At 41.5% G+C, this 22998-nt stretch overlaps 2 protein-coding genes across 2 annotated transcripts; one reads left to right on the top strand and one right to left on the bottom strand.

Annotated features, from left to right (window-relative positions):
* The first annotated feature begins 920 nt into the window (after nucleotides 1-920).
* rufy3 (RUN and FYVE domain containing 3) lies at nucleotides 921-16255 on the top strand. The gene is made up of 18 exons (XM_061072144.1): nucleotides 921-1391; nucleotides 6926-7099; nucleotides 7234-7351; nucleotides 7549-7650; nucleotides 8345-8468; nucleotides 9031-9095; nucleotides 9234-9299; nucleotides 9656-9725; nucleotides 9816-9905; nucleotides 10009-10092; nucleotides 10445-10612; nucleotides 11201-11298; nucleotides 12381-12500; nucleotides 13038-13149; nucleotides 13226-13311; nucleotides 13401-13428; nucleotides 14637-14714; nucleotides 14849-16255. Exons 1-18 carry the CDS (start codon nucleotides 1136-1138, stop codon nucleotides 14990-14992), a joined length of 1983 nt encoding a protein of 660 aa, XP_060928127.1. The 5' UTR covers nucleotides 921-1135; the 3' UTR covers nucleotides 14993-16255.
* Nucleotides 16256-16467: 212 nt separating this feature from the next.
* Nucleotides 16468-22255, bottom strand: grsf1 (G-rich RNA sequence binding factor 1). The gene is made up of 10 exons (XM_061071662.1): nucleotides 21915-22255; nucleotides 21178-21343; nucleotides 20837-20992; nucleotides 19693-19827; nucleotides 18021-18159; nucleotides 17807-17940; nucleotides 17593-17678; nucleotides 17363-17498; nucleotides 16916-16967; nucleotides 16468-16579 (listed from the first exon to the last, which is right to left on the bottom strand). The coding sequence occupies exons 1-10, from the start codon at nucleotides 22110-22112 to the stop codon at nucleotides 16576-16578; spliced, it is 1206 nt and encodes a 401-aa protein (XP_060927645.1). The 5' UTR covers nucleotides 22113-22255; the 3' UTR covers nucleotides 16468-16575.
* Nucleotides 22256-22998: the final 743 nt, after the last annotated feature.

Genomic DNA, 22998 nt, shown 5'->3' with positions numbered 1-22998 from the left:
AATCACAGTAAATCTGTTTCTGCAGAATAATAATCTGTGTAACGTAGTCAAGTCAAATGGGTTGGCGAGTGAAATAACTGGGAGAGACATAATTGTTAATGTCACACAACATTGTCGTGTTTTTAAAATTAATTTTTCGTAACTTAACTGAAGGAAGTAAAGTGATGGAGTCTCAACACCCTTTAAATTAATGATTGACTGATTGATTGATATTGTTATATTGTCATAAAAATTGAATAAAATGTCTCAAAAACTTGCAATCTTCACTAACTCCTCGTTAGTATAGTGGATAGTATCCCCGCCTGTCACGCGGGAGACCGGGGTTCAATTCCCCGACGGGGAGGAAACACTTTTTAATTCCTGATACTCTTCCTTTTAGCGCCCCCTGTTTTATATTAGGGTATTACATGTGTGGCAAAGTGCTCTCTGCCTACAGAGATTAATTATAATTATATTGAGATTACTAAAATAGATTGATAGATCGCTTTTTGTTGTAATTATTAGACCAACCAATAAGTAGTAGTACTCTAGCTGTTATGTCTATGTATCGATGAGAAATGTATTGTATTGTTAATATCATTATTCATATTATTATTATTGCTTAGGCAACATTTTTCAATAATATCATGTTATCGTCGTTCAGCTGTAGTTGTATTATTGTCCTGCAGGAAGCGCTGTTTCTCAAAGTTCCCACTCGATGTAAACAGCTCAGAGACTCTAAAAGCGGAAGAGGCACAAGTGCTCCGAGTGTCTCAACCCCACCGCAATGCATCATGGGAGCTCTGCGGTCAGGGGACCCGCTGCTCGCGACCCATCTCCGCTCACGTCACGGTCTCTGGTCACGTGATCACTGAAAATCTCGCGGAATTAAACACTTTGAACAAAATGTTAATCCCGAGTTACTTCCGGGTCAGGAGGCGGCGGCGGAGGACGGGACGAGCGGACTGAACCCGGACTGAACCCGGCCGGAACCCGGATAGAACCGGGACGGAACCCGGAGCGGCCTGCCGGTGGTGCTGCTAGCCTCCCCGGGTGTAGCCACACAGGCTAACCGCAGCTAGCTGAGCAGTGACCCCGCAGTCCGAGCCCCGGCGCCGGGCACATGCAGCGGGTCTGACCGGGGAGCAGGAGGAGGATGGCGGAGCAGGATGCCCCGCCGGAGGGCTTGCACGGCCCGGGCCCACGGAGCTCCTCGGACGGGACCGGACACGCTGACAGCCCGGACGAGACCTTGTCCCCGACCTCGGTGATTTACTTCAGGGAGGCGCTGAGCTCCGCGAACGTCCGGTTCGGGAAGCCGGGCTCCGGGAAGCCGGGCTCCGGGTCCCCGGCTCCGCTGCGGCACTACGACTTCCAGATCGAGAGGATCGAGTCCAAGCGCAGGAGCAAGAGTAAGAGTAACACAACCTCCATCAGCAAACATGAGCAAAATGAGCATAAAGATGCTAACAACACTGAGCTCTGTTAGCATCTTTAAATACATAAAATGCATAAGTATACTACTAAACCACCTGCTGTTAGCATCTTTAAATACTTAAAGAACACTAAAGTACCTGCTGTTAGCATCTTTAAATTGACTTCAAGTACACAACTATACTAAAGCACCTGATGTTAGTATCCTTAAAATACATAAAGTACACAACTCCACTAAAGAGCCAGCTGTTAGCATCTTGAAATACATAAAGTGCATAAGTACACTAAAGCACCTTCTGTTAGCATCTTAAAATACTTAAAGTACACTAAAGTACCTGCTATTAGCATCTTAAATAAACTTAAAGTACACAACTACACTAAAGTACCAGCTGTTAGCATGTTTTAATACTGTAAGTACACTAAAGCACCTGCAGTTAGCATCTTAAAATACATAAAGTACACAACTACACTAAAGCACCTGCTGTTAGCATCTTAAATAAACTTTTAGTACACAACAACACTAAAGTACCTGATGTTAGCATCTTAAAATACATAAAGTACACAACTACAGTAAAGTACCTGCTGTTAGCATCTTAAATAAACTGAAGGTACACACGTACACTAAAGCACCTGCTGTTAGCATCTTAAAATACATACAGTACACAACTACACGCAAGTACCTGCTGTTAGCATCTTAAATACATAAAGTACACTAAAGCACCTGCTCTTAGCATCTTTTAATGCATAAAGTACAACACAACACTAAAGCCCCTGATGTTAGCATCTTAAAATACATAAAGTACACAACTACACTGAAGTACCAACAGTTAGCATCTTAAATAAACTTATAATACACAACAACACTAAAGCACCTGCTGTTAGCATCTTTAAATACATAAAGTACACAACTACAATAACGCACCTGATGTAAGCATCTTAAAATACATGAAGTACACAACTATACTACAGTTCATGCTGTTAGCATCTTAAAATACATAATGTACACAACTACCCTAAAGCACCTGCTGTTAGCATCTTAAATAAACGTTTAGTACATAACTACACTAAAGTACCTGCTGTTAGCATCTTAAAATGCATAAAGTACACAACTACACTAAAGTACCTGATGTAAGCATCTTAAAATACATAACGTACACAACTATACTAAAGTACATGCTGTTAGACTCTTAAATAAACTCATAGTAAGTAACTACACTAAAGTACCAGCTGTTAGAATATTTAAATACATAAAGTACACAACAACACTTAAAGCACCAGCTGTTAGCATCTAGCTTGTTGGAGGAGTTAGCTATCTTTGGATTCTCCCAAACAAGCAACTTCTTGTCTCTTTTTACTTTAATACAATTCTAACAACTAATGTATTTTGAGTTCTGAAGGTAAAACAAGTCACAGATTATCTTTTCAAACTAATTAAATCCTCAGTAATTTAATGTGTCACGTCCGTCAGCTGACAGAGCTGTAAACAAGCTAACAAGCTAACAAGCTGCGTGTGGTTCATGATTAGATAAAACTTTATTGATCCACTTTCACTTGTCACAGCAGAAAGAAACAAACACACACATGTGCACATATGGGTGAATCATCAATCAATCAATAAGTGGTGTACATGTGAAATAATGTGATATTATAAAATGTAATGACATATTTATTATATAGAACATTTCATAGGCAGAAACTCCATGTGCTTCTAATTGAGAGAATAGTAGAAAGCCACAAGCACAACGGATGAATAAATACAATAACAATGGTTCATATTATACAGTTGATGTGAAGAGTTTGATTCTTCTGTGTTGTGTTGACTGTAGCTCTGCTGTTTGCTGTTTTATGAATTTAAAGGTGGATCAGTCAGAGCTGGTTTAGCTTTGAGCTCCGTTTGTCTGTGGTGATAATTGTTGTGTCACCAACAGTTCACTCTATTTCACCAAATATGAGTTATGACAGTTATTCACTGCTTTCACTGAACAGAAAATACTAATTATAGCTGGTTTATGACTCTTACAACGTGTAATTAACTTTACACCGCTGTCGCATCTACTGGCTCATCGTAATTCATGGAATTCTTGTTTTAATTCAGAAATACACAAAGGAAGAGACATAGTTCATATAGAATATAAACAAAACATTCAAAGACGTCAAGAAAACACAAATCCTGTACAAAGTAAAAGTCTTAGTAATGAATCCAGTACATGACTTAATAACTTGTAATTAATAAAAACCGAATCGCATTCAGTGGAGCTTTTACTTTAGCTAAAGCCCAACAGTTGCCTAGAGCAAACCTTACAGTAAACATTGTGTTTCTCTGCTACACATCAGAGGTCGGAACAGGGTTTCTCGCTTTAATTGTTACCGTACGGTGGCCACGCCCCTTTCATAAATCAGTTTTTGCGTTATCCCGCTAACAAACAAACAAATGCAGACAAAAACACAACATTCTTGATGGAGGTTATATTCCTGAGTCCTGGTAGTGTGGCCGATGTCCCATCTGCTAACATGGAGAAGGCTGGGTTAATGGTCTATCCTGCTGCCAGCCACCAGGGGGCGACCAAGAGGCTGTGGCTTCACTTAGAGGTTCTGAATGGTCCGGTCTCTGGTTTGGCTTCACATGACGGAGCAGTTCAGTAATTGCATTATTTAAAGAACAGGCCTCAGATCCAGGTCAGGCTGTGGATGCCTGAGAGACGGATGAGTTCTCTGCTGCATCGTTAGCGCTGCCTGAGCACCCACCCCCCCCCACACACACGCACCATCCTTTTCCTTTTTTTTTTACGCATGCACCATCTGCTCACGTGACCGTGTGTGTTGCTCTACCCAGCGCTGATGTCAGCCATCTTGGTCGACACCCACCCAGAGCATTCACCGCGGTGCAGTCTGAGTGAGGCGGTGCTGAGCGGAGGAGGAGGAGGAGGAGGAGGAGGGCTGTGATTTCCAGCTCGGTGCTCTCCTGCATTTTAAATACCCCCCCACCCCCCTGTCTGCACAGAAGGGGATAACCGGAGGTTGAAGAGGAGGAGGTGGAGGAGGAGGAGGAGAGGACGGAGCAGCAGCAGCCTTTCTCAAACCGGCAGTGTAATTAACTCAGTTGGAGCAAAGGAGGAGAGAGGGATGCAGGCGTAGAGAGGAGGAGGAGAAGCATCATCCTTTCTTCCACCTGCTAAACGCTGCCAGCCTTCCCCCCCCCCCGTCTTGGCCTTTTCTCTCCTTTGTCTCTTTTCATCCTCTCCGGTTTCTCTCTCTCTCTCTCTCTCTCTGAGCTGAGCTGTTGTTTTTTTGGGGCCTTCGCCGGCGTCTGGAGCCATCACGCCTTTTTTCCCCCTCGGCGCTGTTGGCTTTGCCTCACATCAGCTGAGTCATCATGGCCGATCTGACGCCCCAGAGCGAAACCCCGACTCCCACCAGCGACAAGATCACCCAGGCCGCCCGCGAGACCATTTATCTCTGCAACTTCCGCGTGTCCGTGGACGGCGAGTGGCTCTGCCTTCGCGAGCTCAACGACATCTCGCTCACCCCCGACCCGGAGCCGGCCCTGGAAGGTAACGTGACGGAGCAGCTCCTCGGTGGGAGTTTGTGCGATGTGTGTTAGGGCGTGGTGGAACACAAGGTCTCTCCGGGCGCCGCACGTCTCAGCCCAGGAGACCGTGGCGTCCTGTTTGAGCTGTGTCATGGTGGATTTCAGAGGGGGGGGCGGGGTTTGATTTTCTCGGAGCAGGATCACACGGCAGGAAGACGCTGCCAGGAAATAGGACGAGGATGAGAATCAACCCGGAAGTGCAGGTTGTTTTGTCACCAGAATTAATTTGCTTGTAGTAAATCAAATGGACAGCTGGATTTTGTCGGGCCTGTTTTATTAAATCCTTAGGAATTCCAACAGAAATCAGTTTTCATGTTGTTTCTGTTGGTTTCTAAGTTTGTTTCACGTTCAATCCAGATATTCGGGTCTAGAAGTGACACATAAATCAGCTGTAAACACACATGTCTCTACAGCATTTATTGTGTTCCTGTGGTTTGTCCGTTCTACACTCCAGATGATGTTGTGTGTCTGTTGTCAGAGATGAAGACTTCCTCATCTCTTTGCCACGCCTTCTCTCAGCACAGACCAGGCAGGTCGGCAAGTCAGACTCTTCCTTCTCGGCCAGTTTGCAAATTCATCACCGCAGCACTTCCCCCTCCAGCTGAGCAGGAGATCTATTATAATGATGTTACACAGGAGCTTCAACACCTACAGGGACATTTATCCTGTTGTTTAAAGTCTCTAATGTTGTGCGTAAGATGACCGGGTTCATTAAAAGAAACGATCAATATTTTATTCTTCGCTTGACAATGTCCGTTTCACTCCGGCAGATACGGAGGTTTATTCATTTCAATGCAGAGTCCACGAGTGGAGTTGACCTCTGGTGGGGAACTGGAGAAATCTGATTTCCTTTACTCTTCTATTCTGTCAGAGAATAGCAGATACTGATATTGAGTTAATTATTGATGTTGGTCTGTTGCCCTCTAATGTAAACAGGATCTATAGAATGTAATAAAGCTCATGGAAAGACATTGAGACCTCACTGACAAAATGAAGCATCTAGCGTTGACTTTACTGTCCTGAATTATTATTAAATCATTTTGAAAATGTTGGTTTGTGTACAACTGGAAATTCACTTCTAGAATCTGAAGGATTTATTATATTAATATTATTACAGGACGTCTGTGATTTGGACTGAATTAGATGTAATCAGTCTGTCAGGTTGTTCTGTCTTTAACAAGCTGTCAACTCTCATCAAAGTATTAATTACTCTACTATATACTATAGAAACATTATTGTGAAGCTTTTCTACTAAGAAAACCGACCTGATTCACATTTACACCATTTCAGCACCAGCAACAATGTCTCATATCTTTATTAACTGGTTGTAATCAGATCTTCAAACAAAGAGCATCACATTCACATGAAGCAGATGCTGAGGGAAACTATAACCCTGTGAAACTGCTGCACTAAAAGCCTGAGTGTCTGTTATGTATTGACGTAAATAATGGATTCGTTCTACATGTATAGATGGATCCTGAAGTGCTGACTGTAGCTGGACAGTCGGTCTTTGGTTTCATCGAGATTTTCTTCGTTTCCAGCTACACAGCCTGACTTTTACTTCCTGGAAAAGATTTGGTGTTTTTTCTATATTGAAGGAGAAAACAGAAGTGACTCAATCTGAGACTGAAGGCTCCTGATAAGTTTAGCTCCCGACTCGTCACTGTGAGGATCCGTGTTTTATTTTCCAGATCAGGTCACTTTGTGATGTTCATGAGATTCAGAGCAGGAACAAGTTTCTCGTGTCCAGAGAAAAAGGTCTTGGGAGAAAAGACAGACTTTTTAGTCCAAGATCGAATTGTAAAATAAATTGTGTTTGAAAACTGTGACTGTTTCTTTTTGTGTCTTGTCCTGACATGAAAATAAACAATATAAATTTTAAAACGAGGACTTTAACGACACTTTTCTTGTCTATCTGTTCAGATCCCAAGGATCCCATCGCGATTGAAAGGCTGAACCTGATGAACATGGCCAAGCTGAGCATCAAGGGCCTGATCGAATCTGCTCTGAACCTGGGACGCACACTGGACTCCGACTACGCTCCGCTCCAGCAGTTCTTTGTGGTGATGGAGCACTGTCTGAAGCACGGCCTGAAAAGTACGTTCTCTAGAATTCTGTATTTTTATTAGAATGTGTTCAGATAAATGTTGTTTCAGTCAGTCACAGTTTGAGTGTCATAACTCTGTGACCCAGATTCCTTAACTAACCTCTCCCTGTGTGTGGACCTTCAGCTAAGAAGACCTTCCTGGGGCAGAACAAGTCCTTCTGGGGGGCGTTGGAGTTGGTGGAGAAGCTGACGCCTGAAGCAGGAGAGATCACTGCCAGCGTCAAAGACCTGCCGGGCCTCAAGTGAGTCTGTCTTCATCTCCCTGAAGGAGGAAGACGGAATCCTCCCTACACCTTCTAGATTTGAGTGTTTTTATTAATGCATTTCACAAAATCTAGGCGCAAAACTTCATAACTTGATATAAAGGCACAGGATTCACATGTATTTCTTTTGGCAGCAGTTAACCCTGGCTATATATGTATATTCTGTTTGTTGACAGAACTCCTCTAGGAAGAGGTCGGGCCTGGTTACGACTCGCTCTGATGCAGAAGAAGCTCTCAGACTACATGAAGACCATCATCAACAGGAAGGACCTGCTCAGGTGTGTGTGATAACACATGATGCACTCTGAGAAAGAAACAAACCAGATGGTTTTTCTGCAGCTCTTCAAAAGTCTGGACTCAAAAATAAGGCCTGAGAAATATCAAGAAATGTAATTTACAAAGGTCTTAAATATGTTGGACACATAACAGAAGCACATTGCCATGGAAACAGAACTGCACATGTGAGGGTAAACAAAAGCAATCACTGGAAACCAAGGAAGACAACAAACAGTCAAACCTTCATGTTTGATCCTTTTAATAAATAGAATTTAGTTCAAGGTGCAAACTTCATATTTTGTGAATTTCCTTATTAAAACATGCTCTCTCTCTCTCTCTCTCTCTCTCTCTCTCTCTCTCTCTCTATTGGTACAGTTTAAATCATACACTCAGCAACCTTTTTAGTATTCAGGTCACGTTTCCTTTTAAAAGCTTCAATATTCCAGAAACTAAAGATTTATGCTGAAAACTTTTTTTAACCGTTGCTTGGTTAAACTGACTGATAATTGACATGAAGTATAAAGTAAATCATTCTGATCAAACTGGAGGAATCTGTGGATTAAACACAGAATTAACCTCTTATACTGTAAATCAGTTGTTTTGTTGTTTGGGAAACAGGAATAAATTAAATTCTACATGTTATTAAAAGGTTTAAAATGTAATGCTGACTCAGCTGAAACTCTTATCTCTGTGTAGTGAATTCTACGAGGCCAATGCTCTGATGATGGAGGAGGAAGGAGCCGTCATCGCCGGGCTGCTCGTTGGACTGAACGTCATCGACGCCAATCTGTGCATGAAGGGAGAGGACCTGGACTCGCAGGTGATTCACTCCCACTGACTGAGATGAAACCACACAGAACCAGTTTATGATCCGTGGTCACAGGAAGGAGGAGGAGGAATGTTCTCTCTTCATGTGGTGGCTTTCATTTTTATGTGAAGTTAAACTTTAATCAGTTTTATTGTTCCTCATAAACGAGACGGTGTGGAGCAGTTTCTTCTTTTTACTTTTGCTCAGAATGTTTTGACGTTAAGTAAGAAACTAAGTAATTGGGTTTTGAGAATTCATGTGAACACTTTAGACATATATAAGGTTAGATGTCTCGGCCAATGGAGTCGAACGTCACCACATGGCGGCCATCTTGCTGCAGGCGGCTCGCTCGACCATAACATTGTGTTGTAGTGTTGCGTACTTTTTAAATAACCATAACTTGCTCAATTTTCAACTGATTTTTAAACTGTTTGGTTTGTTATAAACGTCAGATATGTAGTTATGACACTGCATACTTATGAATAATTATGTTATTTTTTTAAACAATTTACATCTCTGACGTTTGGTTTCTGTTGTTATTAATTCTCTTTCTCTCGTTCAATGACCTCCTCAGGTCGGAGTGATCGATTTCTCCATGTACCTCAAAGATGGAGGCCACAGCAGTAAGAGTGCAGAGGGGTGAGTGCTGCTTCCGGACCTTTCACCAAATCCTCGAAAGTATTCTAGATGAATTCAAACCAGAGTGACTTACAGAAACTTTGTGTTTGTTATTATTTTTAATACTAAAATATCTTTACTTCCTTCTCTGCTCCTCAGTGACGGTCAGATCACAGCGATTCTCGATCAGAAGAATTACGTCGAGGAGCTGAACAGACATTTAAGGTTTGTTAGTACGGCTCTCTCACTCCATCTCTCTCACTCCATCTCTCTTCTCTCCATCTCTCTTCTCTCCATCTCTCTTCTCTCCATCTCTCTTCTCTCCATCTCTCTTTACTCCATCTCTCTTTACCCCATCTCTCTTTACTCCATCTCTCTTTACTCCATCTCTCTTTACTCCATCTCTCTTTACTCCATCTCTCTTCACTCCATCTCTCTTTACTACATCTCTCTTCACTCCATCACTCTTTACTCCATCTCTCTTCTCTCAGTCTCTCTTCTCTCAGTCTCTCTTCTCTCAGTCTCTCTTCACTCCATCTTTACTCTCTTTCCTCTAATGGGATGTTTCTGTCTGTTTTCAGTGCTTCAGTAAATAACCTCCAGGCCAAGGTGGACGCTCTGGAAAAGTCCAACACGAAGCTCACAGAGGAGGTGAGTCTTGTAGATGTTTTTATTTCTCCTTCCTCTCTTCAGGGATTCTCTCTGTTAACCGAGCTGTTCTCTTCACTTGTGTCTCCTCAGCTTGCCGTGGCAAATAACAGGATCATCACTCTACAAGAAGACGTGGAGCGAGTACAAGAGGAGAGCTCGTATCAGCTGGAGTCCAGAAAGGTGAAGAAAACATTTTAACACGTTATTTTAATTGAGATAAAACATGAAACAAGGATCCTCTTTTTTAACTTACGCACATTAAACATGCTCCTGTCGTCCTCAGGCTCTAAGAAACGACTCGGCACCAGATGGACAAGCGCTCGGTGAAACACGCAAGCAGCTCAAAGAGGAAACTGTGCTCAGATTGGTGCGTTTCTCACGGTTGTGTAGCGTTGTGTAACCGACCTTTATACTGAAGTGTTGCTTTAAATGCTGTCACGGTTTATATTTACTTATAAAGTAATAAATCAAGTGTCAGTGGTACATGCAGATTATGGTTTTACACAAATCAGTCATTGTATTATTCAATTTCTAAATGCACCATCACTTATGCATTTAGACAGAAGCTGTGTTTAACTGATTTCCTTTTTTTTTAAAACATATTTACTATATATAATTGACACTTAAATCTTTCACTGCTCAACATAGAGACGTTTGTTTTTCCCTCTGAGACTCTGAGCGATCTCCGTGTGCGTCTGACGTTGTGCCTCTGTGTGCAGGACGTGGAGAAGGAGCTGGAGGTGCAGATCGGGATGAAGCAGGAGATGGAGCTGTCGATGAAGATGCTGGAGAAGGACATCTGTGAGAAGCAGGACGCTCTGGTGGATCTCAGGCAGCAGCTGGAGGATCTTCGTGCCATCAACCAACAGCTCAGCCACAAGTCACAGGTAACGCTTCGTCTGTTGTCTGTGGATTTGTCTGAGTTTGAACATTATTGGAGACATTTTGGATAACATGAGTACAAAATATATAACATAGGTATAATTGTTTATTTAAATCCAGTGTTTACATGAATTCTCCAAACCCTTTTACTTAGTTTCTTACTTAAGATTGAACGTCAAAACATTCTGAGCAAAAGTAAAAAGAAGAAACTGCTCCACACCGTCTCGTTTATGAAGAACAATAAAGATCCACAGCTTCTACGTTAAACTTTGTCCCTGTTCACGCACATTATTAACATCTGTCCTCAGAGATTAAACAACAAGTGTCTCTAAATTTGTCTGGTTCCAGCAAGTTCTGCTGTTTTATCCCAGTCTGGGTTCATGTGTCTGTGTGTTTGTAAGAAAGACAAAGTCAGGAGGGACCAAAGATTTTACTTATTTAAGAAAAGTATTCATCCTTATGAGTTTGTCGGTGTTTTGAAATCGTGGCCACAAACAAATCTACGTATGGACATTGAGAATTCTGTTGATTTGATTCAATTTAATTTGAATAAAAAGTCCCATTAACAGCGACTTGTTGTTATTCCTCCTCAGAGCACAGAGGCCAGCTCGAAACAGAAGAGTGAGGTCATCTCTCGCCTGGAGGAGAAAATCAACCAGATGTCTGGGACAGTAAAACAGCTGGAGAGCAGGTGAGACCAGTTCAACCCCATAAATCATATTATTAATATCACAGCCGACAGAAGGTTTTTCAAAGGTTTCACTAAACTGCATCAATCTCTTACCGCCCTGTTTGTTGTCTCTCTCCTTCACGTTCTCGATCATTATTTGATTTCCCATCATTTATATTATTTTTGAATCAGTGAGAAACATTTGGTGAAGCAGGCCAAGAACCTGAACTCCGCGGCGGGGAAGCTGCTCCAGCTGCAGCAGTAGCTCCGAGCCGCCGCCTCACATCTGCATATACACATACAAACCCGGCTTCTATAGAAATAACCCAACTAGGATGTTCTCTCTTTTTTCTGTACGATGCTCCTCCGTTGAAAATTAAAAAACCATCTCGCCACATCCTCCCTCAGTGGCTCTCCAGCATCAGCTTTGAGTAGTGTGGACTGAATCGATCCTTTTAGCAGCCCCCCCACCCCCCCCCCCCCAAGTCCTTGTGTTCTCCGACTGGTGTGTTTCGCCACATCAGGGTTCTGCTTTTATTTTGGTAGAAATTTTAAAAACAACCCCCATTTAATGGAGAAGGTAAGAGGAGTGTGAACGTCCACTGAGATCAGCTTTAACACGTGATGGACAGAGGATGATGGTTAATGAGCTGATGGACATTTGTGGAGATTTGAGTCCAGTGGACGGACGGTAAAGTCGTTAAGAAGAATTCCACCAGAGACTGATTCAGTGTGTGACACCAAGAAAAGAGCGAATCCGATGTTTTAAAGAGTTAAGTTGTTATTTGTTGATCCACGAGAGTCGAAGGCCAGGTCAGGAGAAATGTACCGTAAGAATAAAAGGGCAAAATTAATTAATTAATTTTGAATTGTATGTGAACATAACATTGGTGTAACCTGTAGTAATCATTAGGCAAATAAAACAATGAACGAACACAGCCGGCTTCATCTTCTTTGGCTTTAGTTTCACCTTTTCTCCTCTTTTCTTTTTATTTATTTGTTATTTAAGTTTTTTAAAGTCATCTCTCTCTCCCTCCATGTTTCTCTTCATCGAGTTTTTGGTTTGATCATAAGTTTGTGTTAACGCGCTCGCCTCAAACCAGATGCAAGCAGGCGGAGCGGGAGCGGGAGCTGGCGCTGGAGGCCAACCGGCTCTTCAAGCAGGAGTTCGGAGACAAGATCGAGAGTCTGCAGGCGGAGGTGGAGCAGCTGAGGAGGAGCAGGTGAGCGCTGAGGAAACAGGAGCTGTCAGATCACCTGGTTTTAAAATCCACACTCACATCCTCGGAGGTCGATCTGTTTTCATCCCTGTGCGATTGTTTGTTTTCAATATCTATACAATCAACAACAGTCTGTATCATGGAGGCATGTTATGCTTTAATTTATCATGAGGTTTTTATTTCTTCTGAATAGTTCCATGATAAAGACTTTGACCAGATTATATATTTTTCATAATGTTTGACCATTTTTACATTTTTCTATTCTGTTTTATACTTGTATACATTGAATAACCTGTATGCATATTATAATAATATGCTTTATACATACATTTACTTTTTCAGGGTAAAACCAAATAGAATTTTTGATTGAAAATAGATTAATCCGGTAGTGAAGCGCTGTTCTTCATCCCTGAGAGAAATTATATGACAGCACTAAATTATCTGTCAGTTTTTCTGGAGGATATTTCACTTCCTGATGACTCTTGATAATAATAATGTCTCTTCTGTGTTTATATAAATCTGTGTCCTCTGCTTTTTCAGGTCGAACCTGGATCACGAGCTGAGGAGAGAGCGAGAGCGGCATCATCTCGTCGCTGGTCCCAGACCTCCCAGTCCTCCGAGGCAGAGGAGACTCACAGAGAACTCAACCAACGTACGTCTCTGCTCATCTTTACTTTCAAGTCCAGTTGAAAGTTTCCTTTACATCAGCTGTGATTTCTTTCCTGCAGCAGCTCCCAGATTCTCCGTCAGGGAAAAGAGACATTGAGGCGCTTCACGTTGGACACGAGGACAGAACCAGTCTGAGCTCCAGTTTGTGAGTGGATCAGAGTCGGTGTCACTAAGATCCTCCATGTTCTGGACAAATATCAACTTTTTAAATTCTCTTACTTCTTCTTCTTTTAGATCTTTGTCTCATCACGAGGATGAACAGGTGAGAATTTACCTTTTTACAACAGACCAGCGTAGGATTGAGTATTTTAACTACTAAATCCTGTAAACAATCATTTAACATTTCAAATTTATATACACAAATATTTCTGGGATAAAAAATAATTGACGACTCAACATAAAATAAAATCTGCCTCTGCTTCCATTTCCCAAATCTCTCATTTGTGTTCAAATACTACTCCTTTGCAACCATTGATATATTTTATATATATATATATATATATATATATATATTTCATTCGAATTCAGTAATTTTCTAGTGAGAACTTTCATGAAACATCCTAAAATGTTCTAAAATGTGGTTCTCAGAATAAACAATTTTGTGGGACAATATTCACAACAGGATTGATAAACTTTAAAAATAAAGAACATTTTGAGACACTCAGAACTGACCTTCACTGGAAATACTTATCTTGCCTGAAGCTCAGATCCTGTTGTTTGTGTCGCTGTCGTACTTCCTGACCAACAACCAATAAATCAAGTGCAGGCCGTAAATACAGCTCCTGATTGAAGTCCTCTGAACACGAGTCAGAGTTGATATCCTGTGGAGGATCCCTGGAGATCTGGGTCCAGACTTTCTCCACAGTTTGTCTCTCACACATGAACAATGCAACAAAGATTCTCTTACAACACCAACAAATCCTCAAACATTCCACAGAAACTCCCGAGACTGTCACTCCGTCATTTGCACAAACAGCTGCAGAGAATCTCCGTAGTTCAGTACTTTGCTTGGTCATCTCAGCGTCCTTCAGAAAACAGTAATATTTATATTAAGTAGGGCTGGGCAAGTTAACTCGTTTTAATCGAGTTAACTCAAGTGATGAGTTAACTCGATTGTTTATCCGCCAATTATTTTCTTTTTTCCTGTTCTGCAGCAGTCAGCAACAGACTTTCACAAAATAAAAGCCTGACTTTCACAATAAAACAATAAATAATCAAACCTGAGTAAATGCGAGATAAAATAATTAATCGAGTTAACTCATCACTTGAGTTAACTCGATTGAAACGAGTTAACTTGCCCAGCCCTAATATTAAGATAAGTTTGTTAAGGGCTTTGTATTTCCTGAGTTTACTTTATTAAACAGGTTTCTTCAAACAATCTGCAGAACTGACAGTAAAGTGCAGATTAGTTATTCACACAGTAGAAATCCACAGTTTGTTAAATCCTTGTCCTGTTGCTGTTCCCTGCAGGAGGAGTCGTTGGTGGAGATCAACGAGCCGTCCGTGTGCACCATGTGTGAGCAGGACGACTCCCTCCTGAAGACTAAGGTACGAGGAGAACCTCTCTCAGCAGAGCTCAGACCTCAGACCTCCTCCAGGTCCAGCTTCTCCTCACGAAGCCACAGATTCACTAGATCCTGAACTGTATCTGGTTAAAACCCGTGTTCCTCTTCTTCCTCCAGAAACAGTGTAAGAACTGCAGCGGCGTCTTCTGTGAGAGCTGCGTGTCCAACGAGCTGCCGCTGGCGTCCTCCATCCTCCCAGAGACGGTGTGCGTCCCCTGCTACTCGCTGCTGCTGCAGCAGTACGCCTCCACGCCAACATGAACGCACTCCGACACGCCGGACACCCGAGGCATCGACGTGTGAAAACTGGCACCGCCAAGAAATGCACTTTTTCACTCCTGAACTCTGTGGAATCTTTTAATTACTTTTAATCCAGCGGTGTCCAGATGTTCCACGGAGAGCTGAGCAGGTTTCTATTTAAATCAGATGCTGTTGTGGTTATAAAACCTCGGGTGTGGAGCTGCTGTGGTGTTTTTCATTTAATTAGAAACCTGCACTTCCTCAGCTCCAAGTGGTCGGGCATTATGAAAATCATCTCATTTAGAAACTGACTTTCCACAGTGTCCACTGAGTGGACTGAGGGGTCAAAGGTCAACTGACAATGCTTTTAACCAAGATTTTTAAAAGATGCAAAAGGAAAAACTGGATTTTCACAACACATCAGATTTAATCATGAACATCAGAATATGATGCAAGTGCTGATTAATGAAATGTGACTGTACAGATGAAGATAAAACTCTTTTGAACACAGATATTATTCGTGTCTGTAAGAGACTTTTTGTGTAAAAAGTCTTTTACACAATATGAAAGTCAGAAAATGTTTATTTAACTCAATTGAGTTTAGAGTCTTGCAAAATTTGCTAAATCCATGCAAAATTTAAATAATTACACAGAATATCATCTCATGTTTTATCCCAGTATTGATGTTTTCAGTCTGAATCTGTTGGAGATTAAATATGAGGCATCTGTCTGCAGATGAGTAGCTTAGCTTAGCATAAAGACTTGAAACGGGTGGGAACAGCTAGCATGGCTCTGTCTTCTATCCTGGCTTTGCATAAAAAACAAAATGTTACACGGGACAGTTTGAGGATTAATGTTGATTGTTAATTTTCCTCAATTTATTAACACTATGGATAAAAGAGGCTTTTCTGTGTTTGCAATAAAGCAAATTAATCATTTCCCTAAAAGTCAAATGACTCCTTCAGGTTCACAGGTGAAGATCATACGTTTATGATTTATGATTTATCATTCTGGGTATAATGTTTCACTGCAATAACTAACGTTTCGTAGAATCTGCTGCTTTTAGGTTCCAATGGCATTCTGAGTTTTTCTGGGCACTTTTAAAAAGCACATGTCTGGTTTGAAGAGGACAAATCAACATATCAGCTGTTTTTATGTATTATTGGTTCATATGAGGGGGAGGAGTCAGAGGCTGGATCCAGACAAACCGGTTGATTTCTCTCATTGGAGCCAAGTAACATGTGGAAATGCTTCTGAGATCAATAAACTTTTATTCTATTTTAACTGTGACGACTCCCAAGTTCATTTAATCCTTCATGTTAAAGCTAAGAGAAGAATTTACTTTAATAAAACTGATCCTGAAGAAATTTCACCAATTCATCTTCACAAGTTATTTCGTAGATGCAGTTACATGAGCTGATGTTGGTAGTTTAAATAATAAATATTAATAAACATTTATAACCATCGTGATTCTTCCTGCAGTGAAATGACGACAGTTTGATTCTTTGACATCAGGTTTGTTTATTGTTTTAGTTCAGGCTGGAAATTAAATGCAACAATCGTGGGTTGTGTAGGGAAATTAAGATGTTTGTTGTCGTCATCGTTCATCTGCAGGAGAAAATATATGAAATCACACGTTCAGTTAAAATATAAAAACATCTGTTTTTTAAAAGCAAGATTTTCAAACTAAATATAGTTTAATAAGAGAAAAGCAGAGTTGTTTGTTACTGAACTCTCAGAGGAAGCTATGACACAGTGATGATAGAAACCAGTTCACCCATTAAACGTAAGTTAGAATAATTTCAACATTTTGTCATTAAAATTAACCTGTGATTCAAATTTCAACATTTAACAGTCTAGCACATATTGAATATTTATGAATGAATGTAGTGTGGGTGCAGCATCTCTAATTATTATGAATATTATTAAATCAGTGTCTCTCACCTCCCGTTAGAATCTGATGCAGAGTTCATGAACAACTCAACGTATCTTTCCCCTGAAAAGTAGAGAAAGTTATTAAGTTCTAACATCAGTGATCATTTTATAATATAACGTTATACATGTTTATGATATTAAAAATAGAAATATGATGGTTAGTTATATTTTAACACAGACCAAAAGAATACGAATATATTTATTGTTTGAGGGTGAAATTTAACACGTGAGGTTTGTTAATTTATTTCTCATGTTTTTAATGTTTCTATCTGCAGATTAATAACATTAACTAAATTAACATGTAAATATTGGTTCATTATGGATAAAATTAACAGTTACTTTAATATTAAGAATCTGAAAACTTGGAATCAGGCTTATATATGAATAGCTGATCTGATTCTTATCTTACAGACGGTTTTAAACCCGACTACGGGAGCGCCTCCTGCTCGGCCTCACCTATGTACTGTCTGTTCCTGGTCAGGGCGGCGGCGGCGTCCTGGTGACTCGTGAAGTAAACGCCGGCCTCGCCGCTCCGCCGGCCGTCGGCGCCGCACTCGATCAGGATCCTGGAGACGGCGAGAGGAGAGAAGAACTGCAGGAGGAAAAACAAAGAAACAAACATATTATTAAAAATAAAAACAAACATCCAGCTTCAACGTCTCTTCTGCCTCCATCTTGGTTTTCACCTTCACGATGTCTTCTCCGGACGCCTGGTAGGGAAGACCTCGCATGTGGATGTAGTGAAGCGGCGCCGTGGAGCTCGGTGGAGAACCTGACGGAGCAGAAACCAGGTGTCAGGAGGAAAAGACTCCAGGGATTTCAGATCAGAGACCACGCCTCCTCCTCCACGTTAGCAGAGGGGACACGGACCAAGTCAGTCTCTTAATAACAATGAGTCACCTGTTCTGTGGTTGGTCTGTGCGGAGGAGGCGTTCCTGTTCCCCGGCTGAACGCCGCCCGGAGGACTCATCCCCTTCTTCTTCCTCCAGCTGGAGTGGATCTCCTCAGTCGAGCTGGGAAACACCTCGATGTATCTGCAGGAGGAACAACACGTCAGCTGACAGGAGCTCGGGCAGAGGAGGAGCCGGAGTCTGAACAGGTGCGGGTATCGAACCTGTTTCCGATGCTGTCTCTGTCTCTCTTCAGAGCGCCGTCTGCTGCTTCCTGAGAGACGAACTGCACAAAGGCCTCGCCGGAGTTTCTTCCTCTGTGGTCCGTGACGACCGTGACGCCGTTCTGCGCAATATCCAAACCTGCAAATCAAAAACAGATCCCGAGATATTTCAAATACAGTAGAAACGTGTTGAGATCAGCAGAATCCCCGTCTGTCGTTCAGCAGCAAAAATTCAAAAACCACTGAAACACATTCTCTGACATTTGGTGGAATGTTGCAGGAAGGAAGGATCCAAGATCTGAGTAAACAGGCAGAACCATTCATTTTAATAATCTTATCCCTTTATCTCGTGTGTTTTCAGTCCTGAGAAGTCTGTACTTCTGTTGCTTTTATGTATTTTGGCAACTTGTGTGAGTGGTAAACTACATTAAAAACCATCAGTATTCCTTTATGATAGCCTTTTAAATTCAAAATACAGATCATAAAATTAACACATTTCTTTGTATTGCAGTGATCTCTCTACGACAGGGATGTGACCAGTCCTCCACTTTAAATTAACATTGATTTCTGTGGTCCGTAACGACCGTGACGCCGTTCTCCGCAATATCCAAACCTGCAAATCAAAAACAGATCCGGAGATATTTCAAATACAGTAGGAACGTGTTGAGACTGAGGTTTTTGTTTTCGTGCCCGTCTGTTGTTCAGCAGCAAAACTCAAGAAATAATGAAACACATTCTCTGACATTTGGTGGAATGTTGGACGAAGGAAGGATCCATTCTATTTGGAGCAGATCTGAAAAAACAGGCAGAACCTGAACTAATTTGTTCCACTGTTCTTAACATGGTAAGAAAAGACGTTAGCCGGACAGCGGAGGTTTAAACTCTCCGATAAACCTTCTAGTTTATAATAAGTTTGAAAGTGGGATTGACGAAGAAGCAGTTACAGGTGAGTAGGGACGGGAATCGGCAGGGACCTCCCGATACGATACTATCACGATACTTAGCCGGCGATACGATATGTATTGCGATTCTGTAAGTATTGCGATTCTATATTACGATTTCCTGGGATTTCTTTTGGTTATTTTTTTTTTTTTAAATACTGGACCATGGAAAAATGTTGAATCATTCCTTCAAATACAACACAGTCAAATTCACTTAGAGCTTTACCAGTTTTATTTCAAATATTAACATTAACTTAACGACTGCCGGGCAGCCAATAGAGAAAATAAATAAAAATGTTCCCTATTATTGTATAGCCCCTGTCAACTGCACACAAACTGACAGATTAAGAAATGTAAGCCACTTAGGCTACTTTTAAACAATAAATAAAAGGTAAATTAAATAGAATTAATAAAAGTTTACTTAAAATATAAACTTTGAAATAAACAAAAAGTAGGCTATTGTTGTTTGCATGTAGGCGATGCAAAACTAGTGCTTGGGTTTGTTTAGATTCTTGTGCAAAAACAAGAGCTGGTCAACATGCTCTGGGGTGATGTTGCCCCCCCTATATCCCCCCCCCGATAAACCAATAAATATGTTTTAAAAAAATCGATTTGGGAGGCAGCATGGCGATTTAAAATCGTCATTCACAAGAATCGCGATTTGTAACTGAATCGATTCCCCCCCCCATCCCTACAGGTGAGTAGAACCTGTCATCCGTCCTGTGGTTCACCTGAGAAGAAGTGGGCGATGTCGTCCTGGCAGCAGGAGAAGGGGAGACCCCTCAGCTTCACCACCCAGCTCTCAGCCGGAGCCGTCACGGCCTTGTTCAGGATCGCCTCAGCGTCGCTGTTCGTCACCTCGGACACTGAGGACGCACACGGAGCAGGAACCAATCATTTCAACTGGTTTGTGAAGATAACCCCCCCCGCTGCTCGAAGGAACGATACAGGAAGTCGTTCCTCCCAACCGCAATAAGACTGTTCAACTCCTCCCCCTCTGTCAGAGCCTCCATCACAGAACTGCACTAAACCTGTCTCCTGCTCTGTGGACCTGTACAACACTCCCCTCCATATACACTTACTTCACATCATATGTGATATGTGTTCATATAAACCATACTGATATTATATATCATTTTATACAATAATATTGTCTTTTGCACACTCTGTATACATATTCTTACATTCATAGTATATTATATTATCTATTGTATAGTCAAATACTTATATTTATACCTCTACTATATATCATATATTATATCATACTCTCTGTATATTCTTTAAGTCTATATTCACATATTTATACATGTGTACATGTTATATTATAATTATTATTATTATATTACTGTTATTATTATATATACTGTTGCTGCCATTATTACTATATACTGCTATTATATTGGTATAATTACTATCATATATAAATATATATTATGTTATATTATATACTATATATACTGTACTATTTTTATATACTGTTTAACAATACCATTACCATTATATCATCAGTACTTTTACCATCATCTTGCCACTGCACCTTATCTACCTATTTATCTTGTGTTCAGTTTTTATTCTTTCTACCTCAATATTTTTTATTTTATTCTATTGTATTGTATTTTATTGTATTCAAATATACCGGCTGCTATGACGACTTAATTTCCCTTCGGGGATGAATAAAGTACTCTATCTATCTATCTATCTATCTATCTATCTATCTATCTATCTATCTATCTATCTATCTATCTATCTATCTATCTATCTATCTATCTATCTATCTATCTATCTATCTATCTATCTATCTATCTATCTATTCAGGATATTTCTAAATCCCCTCTGAGCCTCAGCGTGACGGGTTTTCTTCCCGAGGAGACGAACCTTCCACGTATCGCGGGCCCATGTACTGCCGGTGCTTCTCCAGCGCTTTGTTCACGTCCTCCTCGTGCTCCAGCTCGATGAAGGCTCGACCCGACGACCTCCCCAGCTTGTCCAGGGTGAGGTGGATCCCCTTCAGCCCGTCCCGGATCCGGCAGTCTGCAGCACAGGAAACTGGGTTTAAACATGTGAGGATTCTAACACAGGACAGACACACACAGGACAGACACACACAGGACACACACACACAGGACAGACACACACACAGGACAGACACACACACAGGACAGACACACACACACAGGACAGACACACACACACAGGACAGCTGGAGGAAGTCTCACCAGAGAAGAAGTGCAGGAGGTCCTGAGCTGTACACGCCCAGGGTACTCCCTTCACCTGCACGATGAACACCTCCTTCTTCTCTGGCTCCGGGACGCTCTGGTAGGCCGGGAGGGGGGGGTACTCGTCCTCACGGGGGGGGTACTCGTCCTCTAACGGGGGTCCAGCCTGGGGGGGGGGAGAAGTATTACTGTACACTGATATATACATACAAGTACTCACACACAAACACACACACACATATATATTAAACTGTACTTATATACACCACTACTACTTACTATACTGTATTATATTCTAATATATAATAATGTAGTCATCCAGATGTATAGAGGAATAGTATTATATACAAATACTGAAGCACCTCCAAACTGCACTTCTGTATGTACTAATATACATTAACTTATAAATATTTATACAGAATAAGAACAAAATGAATGTATAGAGTAATATTAAATACTAATGCTAAAATGGAGTATAAGTACATCATACTTAAGTACTCTAGTAACTGAGGTATTTGGTACATGTGTTCTGTTCACTATATTCAGCCTGATAGCATTTATACTTTACTAAAGTATTATCAATATATACAAGCAGAGGTACAATACTCATATATTTATATGTATACAAATACTAGAGTACCTTAGCAGTGTACTGGAGTACTTCAGAGGTTCTAGTACCTGTCTTGAGTTGTACTTATTAAAGTTATATATCTATATCCTGGAGCTCGGGTGCTCACCTTGGTGCAGAGGCCGAGCTGAGAGCTCTTCACCGCGGACAGCAGCGGGCAGCCTCCCTGGAGGAAGCCGGCTCTGGTGCTCGAGGACCGGGCTCTGTGCTGAGTGAAGCCGGCTCTGAGGGTCGCAGCTCCGGGTAACGAGCCCGGTCTCACCGCGGCGAGGCTCCGCAGCAGGAGCAGCAGCGGCCGGCGGGACATGGTGGAGGTGTGAGGCCGGGGCAGGGCACCGGGGTCCGGGGCGGAGGGAGCGGGGCACCGGAGGGTCTGAGGCGGGGAACCGGAGGGTCTGAGGCGGGTTGATGAGTGACAGGCTCCCGGGGACAGACGCTCACATGAGGGAGGAAGATGAGTGAAGGACACGCTGCTTCTTCTAGGTTCCCTGGAGGTTAGCCAACATCTTACCGGTGCTCTACCGCCCCCGTCTGGACAGGAGTGGGAGGAGAGTCAATCTAAATTCTGTTCTAGTAATATAAAATATAATATAATATATCATATCATTACATAATATATTGATTGTACTTTTGATCTAAGCCTTGCTATAATTTACTGCCCTATCTATGTCTAGTCTTCTTCTCCAGGGCGGAAGAGTTTGTTCACACAGATTTATTAAATTGTTAATATGTTGGAAACTAAATTGAACTTACTGATGTGTCAATTCATGTTGAGAGACAACTTTAGTTTATGATTAAGAGTAAAAAGAGAATTTTTAAATGTGTACAGATCACAACATTTGCTTAAACTGAGCAATACAAGACTGCCATCTGGTGGAAAAAAGTGGAAACTGACGGAGCAATCAATCTCTATGAATTATCATTTACTGTATATATCATCTTTTTTTTTTTAAATAAAATTTTTTTCTAGTAACACTACAACAACAGTTCGGATTTTTTGTGGAACTGTGGAACCACAAAAAAGTTGTTATGGCGGAGCATTATGGAATCACGCCACAGGAAGTCGCCAATTTTTGACGTTACACGTTACACGTCGCTCATATCAAAATGACGTTATCTCCACAACGTAGAGATTCAAACTTTGTGGCGTTTGATGAAACGCGATGAAAACACGAGGTTGTTGAAACTGTAGA

The sequence above is a fragment of the Limanda limanda genome, chromosome 5 (assembly GCF_963576545.1).
Source record: "Limanda limanda chromosome 5, fLimLim1.1, whole genome shotgun sequence".
In the NCBI taxonomy this organism is placed as follows: domain Eukaryota; kingdom Metazoa; phylum Chordata; class Actinopteri; order Pleuronectiformes; family Pleuronectidae; genus Limanda; species Limanda limanda.
This window is presented reverse-complemented; position numbering and strand designations above follow the sequence as displayed.

Bases quoted from the DNA above. Each gene is read 5' to 3' on its own strand.
- rufy3 (XM_061072144.1), top strand. From the start codon at position 1,136: ATGGCGGAGCAGGATGCCCCGCCGGAGGGCTTGCACGGCCCGGGCCCA. The intron at 7,100-7,233 runs GTACGTTCTCTA...GTGGACCTTCAG, and splicing joins TCTGAAGCACGGCCTGAAAA to CTAAGAAGACCTTCCTGGGG. The intron at 9,300-9,655 runs GTTTGTTAGTAC...GTCTGTTTTCAG, and splicing joins GAGCTGAACAGACATTTAAG to TGCTTCAGTAAATAACCTCC.
- grsf1 (XM_061071662.1), bottom strand. From the start codon at position 22,112: ATGTCCCGCCGGCCGCTGCTGCTCCTGCTGCGGAGCCTCGCCGCGGTG. The intron at 21,344-21,914 runs GTGAGCACCCGA...CCCCCCCCCCAG, and splicing joins AGCTCGGCCTCTGCACCAAG to GCTGGACCCCCGTTAGAGGA. The intron at 16,968-17,362 runs GTGAGGCCGAGC...TCTACTTTTCAG, and splicing joins CAGGAACAGACAGTACATAG to GGGAAAGATACGTTGAGTTG.